The 11,227-nt window shown below is 40.8% G+C and overlaps 1 protein-coding gene across 2 annotated transcripts in view; it reads right to left on the reverse strand.

Annotated features, from left to right (window-relative positions):
* Window positions 1–646: 646 nt before the first annotated feature.
* The window catches only part of Ppp3cc (protein phosphatase 3, catalytic subunit, gamma isozyme), a 59,944-nt gene continuing 49,363 nt past the window's right edge, over window positions 647–11,227 (reverse strand). The window contains exons 11-15 of one of the 2 annotated variants that reach the window (XM_013034455.1): window positions 6,921–7,002; window positions 6,230–6,327; window positions 3,227–3,345; window positions 2,520–2,549; window positions 647–1,150 (exon numbers count right to left, since the gene is read on the reverse strand). In XM_013034455.1, the coding sequence (XP_012889909.1) occupies window positions 1,040–1,150; window positions 2,520–2,549; window positions 3,227–3,345; window positions 6,230–6,327; window positions 6,921–7,002 (440 nt within the window). In that variant the 3' untranslated portion in view covers window positions 647–1,039. The remainder of the gene's footprint in view (window positions 1,151–2,519; window positions 2,550–3,226; window positions 3,346–6,229; window positions 6,328–6,920; window positions 7,003–11,227) is intronic. The other variant, XM_013034456.1, reaches the window with a different exon arrangement.

Here is an 11,227-nt window from a genome sequence, read left to right on the forward strand (position 1 = left end):
GTTTAAGTCACTTGGATTCAAAACTGAAACAACACAATCTGACACCTGTTAAAGCTTTTTGGAAATCTTTCTCCTCCCAATTGCTAAGGGGAGTTCAAAATGATCATGCTTATTGATAAATAGATGGTGGACACATTTTAAGGAATGCTAAGAAAAACCTATATTGGGCACTGGTGGCTCATGCCTATAATTTTAGCTACTCAAGAGGCTGAGATCATGGTTCGAAGCCAGCCCAGGCAGAAAAGTTCTTGTGAGACTCTTATCTCAAATTAACCACTCAAAACCACAAGTGGTTCAATTGGTAGAGCATTAACCTTGAGCACAAAGAGGCTCAGGGACAGTGCCCAGGCTCTGAATTTAAGTTCTATTCCCCCCTCCTCCAAAAGAAAAGAAAAGAAAAGAAAGCCCTCAGTAGATTGTTATGGAAAACATTCCCTTTCAAGTTTAAAAATCACTAGATTTGGAACATTCTATTGAGTTCTGGTATAATTAAGTTTTTCATCAGGAGAGAAGCAGTTTTAGTCACTGAAATCTAAGAGGACATTCTTCCACAGCACCCAGCAGAAAGGGAAAAAGGAAAAACCCCTTAGTTACTAGTCTTAAATGAAAGATATCTCCTACCAAAACAAGAGAAAAGGCTGACTAGTTCAAGTCAGAAACCCAGGTTGAGGTTTCCAAGGCCCTTTTATTATGGGAAGGTTTCTTTTATGTATTAACAAGACTTCACATGTATATCTATAACAATCAGATTAATTTTCAAAAATTAGGTGAAAAGAACAAAACAAATGCACTTTTGATACATTTTTGATATATACTGAACACATCTAAAAGAATTTATAAAATGTTCACCTTCTTACAGAATAAAGGCAGACTGAATTCTGAATGGACCTCCAGGTTTAAGTTATTTTGAGTTATTTTTGTTTCATTTCCCACTTAGAAGTAGCATTGCTCGTCGGGTTGCGGTCCACCTCAGCAGGATTGCGTCATTGCTGAGCTTTCTTCCTCTGGATGCTCCTTTGCACAGCCGAGATTAGGGGTTTCATTGACAAATCGGGGGACCTACTACCAAGTCGAGGTGGCATTCGCTCATTAATTCGGTCCAGACCTCGAGCTTCTTCAAAACTCTGGATTTTGTGCCCAACTGAAAATCCTGTGATGATGAAGGAAAAATAGGAAAGGGGGGAGTAGAATGCTTAACTAGGCAGCAAAGCAATAATTTAACCAAGTGGCCCACAACACAGAAACCCCCTAAGAAACACACAGAAGTGGCTATGGAGTACCTATCTGGTGACAGTACAGGCAACAGTGATTGAATCAGCCCTATCTAAATGACTGCTTCCAGGCTCAAAAGGCAGCTGAAATAAATCTTCATAAAAGCTCATGGATAACAATGGCGGAAACAGACCTGACAAAAAGCTAACAAGTTCTTAATCTCAATATGTTTGAGAAAGTTTTTTAATGGGCCAGAAACATATGGATGTTACAAAAAAGACATTAGGAATATAACGTGTTAAACCCAAAGTAGTTGGTTTAGGCACAAACAGGGCATTGGCCATTAAAAAAATCTTTGTGGGAAGTAGCACTATGGCTCAAGTGGTAGAGCAGTCACCTTTTGCTGAAGAGCTCAGGAACAGCGCCCATGCCCAGAGTTCAAGACTCAGGACTGAAAAAAAAAATCTTTGTGTTGAGGATATCTTGTACAACCAGGAGCTAAAACCATCTACACAGCTTCTAGATATTGTCTTTCTGATTCAACTTTGGATTCTCTTTTGAACCACTCTTCCTAATAAAGCCATTACACTTATAACAAAGGTTTGTGTATTTTCACAGTTTTCATTCACATATTCATAAAGTTTTGCTTAAAATGTTTCCATAAAAACATTTAAGATAGGGCTGGGAAGGTGGCTCAGTGGTAGAGTGCTTGCCTTGCATGCCTGAGGCCCTGGGTTCGACTCCTCAGCACCACATAAGCAAAAAGAAAAAAAACGGAAGTGGTGCTGTGGCTCAAGTGGTAGAGCGCCAGCCTTGAGCTGAAGATCTGAGAGACAGCGCCCAGGCCCAGAGTTCAGACCCCACGACCACACCTCCCCCCAAAAAAATTTAAGATAATTTAACTTAATGCCTTAGGGCACATAAGAAATGAAGCAAACTAAATTCATCTACTTTTGCTTCTGCTCTTGCAAACCTTTCAAGTGATGAGTGGAGTGGCTAGTTAGTCTGACTGCTAACCAAATAGTTGGCTCTTGTATGTGCAAAGGATATAGGACTAAACCACTTGGCCTTTCTCATTACCAGTTGCACAGTTTTTAGTCATTGCATTCAAACTCAGAGAGCCCAGAAAAGACTTAAGCTTTCAATCAAATACATAAAAATTTTAGATATGTTCATGCCCAGGAATAGCTATTCCTCTCTTCACTGTGACAGCCCTGGTGATGCAATACAAGATTGAAATGTTGACCAGCTTCTCAAAAGTAGCACACAGATACACAAGCATGTCTATCAGAGTAAAGTGGTCATACCTTCCTGGGACCGTATCGCCTGGACTGTAGCTGTAGAGGACAGGAACAGCAGCATGCAAAAACAAAGACAGAAGAATGAGTACATCAGCAACACTGCTAACAGCCACATGACCCAGGGTTCTACCTACTACTCTGTCCATAATAAACCCAATGCCTTAGAGAAACAAGAGGACAACTAAATTTGGTGAGAGGGAAAACTAAATTGGGTAGGTAAGCAAGACCTTAAGTAGGGAGAATTTCTAATGGAAAACAACTAACTGCTAGTTTATGTTCTGACACCAAATATCAATTACTTATCCAATAATTTGACATCACAAGTGCAAATGTGTTTATGCATGCACCAGCAGTCTCACAGACTGGCTCTTGCTCACAGCTGGTGCTCTACCTCTTGAGCCATGCCTATAGCTCAGCATTTTGCTGGTTAATTGGAGATACAGTGTCATAGACTTTTCTGCCTGAAGTGACCTTGAACTGCAGTCCTCTAGATCTGTCTCCCAAGTAGCTAGAATTATAAGTGTGAGCCACCCACACCTGGCTCAATTGTCTTTAATGACTGAATTAAAAAAGAGTGACCACTGAGTAATAATAGCCTAGCATTTAGAAATAAGAGAAAAATGGACTACAGTGAGGAGTTATTTCTTGTCTAAGAATAGACTATTAGGCCAGAAAAGGCACAGACAATTCAATTCTGATACAAATTCATGTACCTTTCTGGATTGGAGATATGGCAGAGGCTGACATGACAACCTATATGGCTTCTGTTTATTGTGCAAGAAAACAGGCCAGTTGCTACGAGAGCCTTCCCTTCCTTCCTTTAGTGAAAAAACTGAAGAAATTAAAAAACCACCAGGTAAATGTCCTTGTCTGTGCTTTGTCAGACAGTAAAACCTTAACACATGAAAAAATGTAGCAAGGAACATCACAGAACTCGTCAATTCCTTCTGTAGCAATTTTGTTAACAATGGCAGGGCTTGTGCCTTCCCACAGTGCATTGCAGATACAAGTGTCAAGAAATGACAAAAAGAATTCTTCAGTGTTGACCTAATTAGTTAAAAATAGGCCTGGAAGAATGTGTATTACATTGTTTTGGACTCTCATGTTTTATTTTATTTTGTTGGTCATGAGTCTTCAACTCTGGGCCTGGGCTCTGTCCCTCAGATCTTCAGCTCAAGGTGAGCGCTCTATCACTTGAGTCACAGTGCCACTTCTGGTTTTCTGGTGGTTAATTGGAGATAAGAGTCTCACAGGGACTTTCCTGCCCAGGCTTGCTTTGAACAGTGATCCTCAGATCTCAGCATCCTGAGCAGCTAGGGTTATAGGCGCGAGCCACCGACAACCAGCCTCTCTGATATTTTTGTAATCTTCCTGCCTCAGCCTCTTAGTGCTGAAGAGTACTGGTATTAAGCCAGCATGCCCCGGTAAGAAATGCTTTCTGCAGTGGCTATTAAGACAGCAGCTTGTCTTAAGGGATATTATAAGAAGAAAAGTAATATAAAACTAACATCTTTACTGAAATGTCACTCACATGTAATAAAATTCTATTGTTTAAAGTATAAAAGTCAATGATTTTGATATATTTAGAATTGTGCAACCATCACAATTTAGAAAATTTTCTTTACTCCCAAAAGGAATGCCCTACTCATTAGCAGTCACTTCTCATTTTGCTCCTCCAGCAATATCCCTTGATGCTAGTCAACGACTACTCTACTATTCTGTCCCTACATTGTCATTAGTGACTGCTTGCAGTTAACACATCTTCAAGTGTCACTTGTATTCAAGCATGAACTTACACTTCATCCCTTTTTATGGCAGAACAGTATCCATTAGATATACTATATTTTGTTTAAGTGAAAAACACTTAACTTGTAACACTTTGGGGCTATATGAAGAATGCTACTTAGGAGAATTTGCATACAAATCTGGGGGACCCAAAACCAGGACTGTTTGCTGGGCCATATAGTAACTCTCTTTAATCTCTTTAAATCATTTGAAGAACTATATTTTATACCATTTTATATTCCCATATGCAGTATATGAGACCATTGCAGTATATGAGACAGTGCTACTTCCATCTTTTTTCTGGGTAGTTTATTGGAGACAAGAGACTCATGGACATTCCTGCCCTGGCTGGCTTTGAATCACGATCCTCAGATCTCAGCCTCCTGAGTAGTTAGGATTACAGGCGTTTTCACTTTCTTCATAGTACCATTTACAGTACAGAAGTGTTCAATGTTGACTGGTCTAATTTAAAACTGCTTTGTTCTTTTTATCTTGGAGTCTTTATGGATTTGTTTTTCCTCTTGATTTCTGGTTTTCCTCTTTACTTTAGCTACAAGGAACGCTGCAGTCAAATCTGTAGTTGTATTGGCTTTCCTTTTATTTTCTTTCTTTTCTTCTTTGGCAAGAGAATTTTAGAACCGATCCTCTGAAGAGGTAATACTGAAGAAGATACTGGCTGCAGGCAGAGGCAAATACTCTCCCTGATTGAGAAACTTAATTCTCCAAATTGTTCTCATTACATGCACAAGGTATATCATGAGCACGAATCTGAGGTACATAGTATAATTCAGTTTGTTTCTCTTTTTTTGGTATGTCATGGGGCTTGAACTCTGGGCCTGGGCACTGTCCCTCAGCTCTTTAGCTCAAGGTGAGTGCTCTACCACTTGAGCCACAGTGCCACTTCCAGTTTTCTGAGTGGTTTATTGGGGATGAGTCTCTCAGCCTTTCCTGCCTGGGCTGGTTTTGAACCGCAATCCTCAGATCTTGAGCCATCGGCGCCCAGCTTTAATTCAGTATTTTAAGTTTACATATGTGTAATTACCATTTAGACCATTATACATATATATATATAATATGTATATCTAGCTATAGAGATATCTAGATATCTAGACATCTAGATATCTCAATATATCTATATATCGAGATATCTAGCTATAGAGAGATATATTCCCAACACTAAGAAGTCCATCTTGAGTGAATATCCTATCAGAGAAAGCACTGGGAAGTGTACTGTGGCTCAAGTGGTAGAATGCTAGCCTTCAGCACAAAGAGGCTCAGGGACAGCACCTAGACCCTCAGTTCAAGCCCCCACCGCCAACAAAAAAAACAACAAAGCACAGAGAAAGCACTGTCCTCAGTCTTTCTTTCTCAGTCTCTTGCCAGTGATAAGTCAAATATATCAGATAGGCTGTGCTCTCACTTTTTTAGATTACCTCATAAACTCTGAGATTCAATCATGTTGTTATATGAAACCATAATATATTTTTTATGGCTGAATGGTTTGTTATATAAATATAACACAATTTACTTATCTGTTTTATTATAATGGATGTTTGGTTTGCTCCTAGTTTAGAATTATTATAAACTCTTCTCTAAGTTTGTGGCTTGCCTTTGCCAAGTCTATGAAATATTTTCATGAAAATAAATTCATTTTAATGGAATTCAACTTACTCCTTTTTCTGGGAACACTAGTTCTTTTTGTGTCCTAAAGGTGCTTTGCTTACCCCAGTGGCTACTCTCGACACTTCCTCCTAGGAGTTTTATTGTGTTACCATTTACACTTAAGTTATAATCTATTTTGAGTTAGTTTTTGTATACAGAAGAGGGAAGTCCAAAGATTCACCTTTCCAGCAGATGGAGAGCCTGTGTGTCTAGCAACGTTTTCTGACTGAGAGGCAGGGTGTGCACCTTCCACGGGGGCCCCTACTCACCTTTCTCAATGGTCTGCCGTCCTCCTGAGAGGACACCTAGGGGGAGTGTGCCTGAGGAGGTCAGGCCCTTGAGAGTCAGCACACTCTCACTCTCTTCCCTGCAAAGGAACATGGAAGCCCTGGTTAATGCCAGGGAACCACACTGCTCAGCAAGTCAATGACACTCAGTAAAGTAAAAAAAAAAAAAAAAAGCCACAGAAGAATCGCTTTCCCTCCCTCCCTTCACTCTGAATCAAAGGAGGAAAGGGTTTTCTGAAATATCCTGATTTTAAGCAATCGATCAGTTTTTGATCAGAGGGCCTGAAAGCTAGGTGCTATTTTGCATGCAAAATTCCATTTGACCACTTAACAACCCTGTGAGCTTGGTCCTATTATCTGTATTTTACAGACTAGGAAACTGAGGCACATAGTATTATTACACTGCTAAGAGAGAGTCAGAATTGAACACAGGCACTTTGGCTCTGACATCCACACTACACCACTACCTACATTTCACTACATCTACGCCAGTACCAAGCAAATGTTTTCCAGAACAATGTTAGTCATTTCAACATGGAAGTGAGGTTCAGCATTCAATTAAAGATCTACAGTTCCAATACCAAATTTTAATCCTAAACACACTACTCTAAATCCATATCTAACTTTCTTTTCAAATGCCTTTATCCCACACTAAAAACAGGCATCTCCTTACCGAAGAATTGAAAAGACCCGTACCATCTTCCCAATGGCTCTGATCTTATTCTTGATGATCTCTTTTCGGGCTGCAGTGCCTCCTTAGAGAATACAAAGATTAAGTGAGTTAAAGGAATGAATGTATTATAGGCTGGCTTTAAAAAAACGCAAGATGGGCTGGGAATGTGGCTTAGTGGTAGAGTTCTTGCTTCTCATGCATGAAGCCCTGAGTTCAATTCCTCAGTATCACATACACAGAAAAAGCCACAAGTGGGTGTAGCTCAAGTGGTAGAGTGCTAGCCTTGAGCAGAAGAAGCTTAAAGACACTGCCCAGGCCCAGAATTCAAGCCCCAGGACTGGCAAAAAAAAAAAGAGCAAGATGAACCCAGGCACTGATGCTTCATACTTGTAATCCTAACTACTCAGGAGGCTGAGAGCTGAGAATTGTGGTTCAAAGCCAGTCTAGCCTGGGCAGAAAAGTCTGTGAGATTGTTATCTCCAATTAAGCACCAAAAAATCCAGAAATAGAACTATGGCTCAAGTGGTACAGTGCTTTCCCTTGAGCAAAAAAGCTCAGGGACAGTGTACATGCCCTGAGTTCAAGCCCCAGGGCTGGCATGCACACACAGATAGACAGACACACAGAGACACAGACACAGACACACACCAAGATAAAACATTTTTCTTATTCAAAGAGAAATTAATTTAAAAAGTCAAGTTGGGCATGGGTATAGTGACTCATACCAGTCATTTTAGCTCTCAGAAGGTAGAGATGAGAGGATCATGGTACAAGGCCAGCCTGTGCAAAAAGGTTTGTAAGATCCCATCAGAAGATAAGAAGCTGCATGTGGTGGTATAGATCTGCCATCTCAGCTACATGGTATGTCTAGCAAAACTCTATCTCAAAAATTACCAAAGCACAGGGCTAGAGGAATGGGCCAAGTAATAGAGTACTTGCCTAGGAAAACCAACAAAAATAAACACCAATAGCCAGAAGAGAAAAAGATGAAGAAGATGGCACAAAAAGACAGTGGATCTGAGAAAGCAGGGATTTTTTTGAGGTTCTGAAATGTAGAATACAATGAACATACACATACAACATACATACATACATACATACACACACAGCAAATATGGTTGATGTAGATCTCTTTTAGGAACGCATGCTGTGGGACACATTAGGATTGCAGGGTTTGGTATGCTAAAGGGCAAGTGATCATTTGAGCAGTTGTTTTCTGAATTAAACACAACGTTCAACTGTCTTAAAACTTAAATGTTGGGACTGAGAATGTAACCTAGTGGTAGAGTGTTGCCTAGCATGCATGAAGCCCTGGGTTCAATTCCTCAGTACCATATAAACAGGAAAAGCTGGAAGTGGTGCTGTGGCACACGTGGTAGAGTGCTAGCCTTGAGCAAAAGAAGCTCAGGGATAGTGCCCAGGCCCTGAGTTCCAGCCCTGGGACTGGCAAAAACAAAAAAACAAAAACAAACAAATAAGACTTAAATGTCCTGGGGCTGGGAAGGTGGCTCAGTGGTAGAGTGCTTGCCTTGCATGCATGAGGCCCTGGGTTCGATTCCTCAGCACCACATAAGCAAAAAAAAAAGCCGGAAGTGGCGCTGTGGCTCAAGTGGTAGAGCACTAGCCTTAAGCTGAAGAGCTGAGGGACAGCGCCCAGGCCCAGAGTTCAGGCCCACGACCGGACCCCCCCCCAAAAAAAAAGACTTAAATGTCCTTTCATCTACAAATCTTCACTTTCTTACACCATGAGTTATTTCCTCTGAATTGTATTGCAACTACACAGTATAAATTACAAGTATGGGTAAGGTATTCTTTGTTTTTAATTTTTTTAAATTTATGGTAAAGGTGATAAATGGGGGTGGGAGAGAGATTCTTCTCTATGGCTTCCCCTCTCCTCCTCTTAGACTTAGGAAATAGTCCACACATGAGAAGCCAAGAGCTCAAAAGTCAGAAAAAGAAACATGAGCTTTTCCCCTCACTTTGATCTCTCAATCTGCTAGGTCAATGACAGGTCTGGAGAAAACACAGACATTACCAGTGAATGAAAGGAAAGAAAGCTGTGTGAAACTGCTCAACTACCAATTCAGAACTTCTAACCAAGGAGCAGAGGCAGGACAGAGTCTTAAGCTCTTAGCACATTTCAGTTGGCTATCTTTCTAAAAGCTAGAAATGTAGTGATCTTAAGGTAGAAGAGATGCCAAGAAACAAGGAGATAAAATCAAATATTAGAAAGGAATATAAATTATATGGAAGAGAGAAAAAAAATCAAAGTGAAATGCATTGAGAGCAGACTTATCTTTATTAGCTCCTAAGAGACAGCCCAGTTAGGACCCATGACAGAACATTAAATGCAGACACTTTTTGAAGGTTGTTCCTTCTATTTCTTAAAACGTTACTGTTTCATATCCATTAATTTTCTTTTCTCTTTCCTTCCTTCCTTGACTTCCCCTCCCTCTTTTTCCTCCCTTCCTTCCTTTCTTCCTTCCTTCCTTCCTTCCTTCCTTCCTTCCTTCCTTTTTTCCTTCTTTCCTTCCTTCCTTCTTTCCTTCCTTCTGTTGTTGGTCATGGGGCTTGAATTCTGGGCCTGGGTGCTGTCTCTCAGTTCTTCAGGTCAAGGCTAGCTACAGCGCCACTTCTGGTTTTCTGGTCGTTTATTAGAGGTAAAAGTCTCATGGACTTTGCTGGCCGGGCTGGCTTTGAACTGCAATACTCACATGTCACCCTCTTGAATAGCTAGAATTACAGGTGTGAGCCACCATCACCTGGCTCTTCATTTATTTTTATCCAATATTTTCTAAAAATTTTATTTTCATGAAAATAAAATTAGATAAGAAGAAAAATATCATTTTGGAACAAAGTAAGAAATAAAAACAAAGGACAAATTCGGTCTAAAATCTTTTCTTTCTCCCTCCCTCCCTCCCTTCCTGCCTGCTTTCTTCTTTTCTCTTTTCTTTTCTTTCCTTTCCTTTCTTTGCTGTGCCAGTCCTAGGGCTTGAACCCAGGGCCTGGGCACTGGCCTTAAGCTTTTTGCTCAAGGCAGCACTCTACCATTGAGCCACAGCTTTACTTCTGGCTTTTTGGAGGTTAATTGGAGCTAAGAATCTTATGGACTTTCCTGCCTGAGCTAGTTTTGAACTTTGGTCCTCGTATCTCAGCCTCCTGAATATCAGGCTAGGATTATAGGTGTGAGCCACAGGCGCCTGGCTTAAATCTTTCATTTTTATAGTACTAGAGTTTAAACTCAGGACCTTAGTCCTGTTAGGTAGGCACTCTAAGGCTGGCCCTTTTTGGAGCTGGTATAGCTAGAATAATAGACTCCCAGTGCTCCGAGGTCTGACAAACTTTTCTGCCTGGGCTGATCTCAAACTGCAATTCATCCAATCTCAGCTTCCTGGGTAGCAAGGATTATAGGCATGAGGCACTAGTACCCAGCTACAAATCTGAGTGAAAACACATTTCTGTTTGGCCTGATCCCTTTTGTAACTTGGGGGCAGTTCACGCCTCCTTAGGCAACCTAGTGGTCCTCTAATCCTGGGAGGTGCCATACTGATATCAAACTTGTTTTGGACACCTGATTGACATAGTGTACTACAGCCCTGAACTCCTGTACTCAAGCCTGATCTTCCTGCCTCAACCTCCTGAGTAGCTAGGACTATAAGTGCTTGCTATACTCCACTGTCTTTGCTTAATATCCTCTCTTATATTTTCAGGGGGGACATTTTTCTTTTAAAGCCTAAACCTTCATAATTTCAAGTTTACTTGTCACTGTTTTTCATTTCTGTTGTATCACAGTGACTTTGCTTAGGGATTTGATAATCCTTATTCCCTCACGATTAAGAATAAGAGACTAAGGCTGGATTGTAGTGTACCCCTTTCCTAGCAAAGGAAAAGTATTGGTTTCATTTCCAGAACAACTGAAAAAAAGCAAACAGTTACCCCCCCCAAAAAAACCCTCCTAAAACCCAAAACAAAACCTTAGAACTACTGGATGGAACTGCTGCTTTGGGCACTGTCTTAAGGGACTGGGTGGTCCTTTTTCTGAGTGTGAGCATTTCACCTGTTTTTGACAAGGTAGTGATAGCCTCAATTTTTCCCCAGTCCAGAAACTTATTGTTTATGCTTTTAAAAGTTCAGCCTCCTGGGACTGGGAAGGTGGCTCAGTAGTAGAGTGCTTGCCTTGCATGCCTGAGGCCCTGGGTTCGATTCCTCAGCACTACATAAGCAAAAAGAAAAAAAGCCAGAAGTGGCGCTGTGGCTCAAGTGGTAGAGCACTAGCCTTGAGCTGAAGAACTGAGGGACAGTGCCCA

Source organism: Dipodomys ordii, unplaced genomic scaffold (assembly GCF_000151885.1).
Source record: "Dipodomys ordii isolate 6190 unplaced genomic scaffold, Dord_2.0 Scaffold189, whole genome shotgun sequence".
Taxonomy (NCBI): Eukaryota; Metazoa; Chordata; class Mammalia; order Rodentia; family Heteromyidae; genus Dipodomys; species Dipodomys ordii.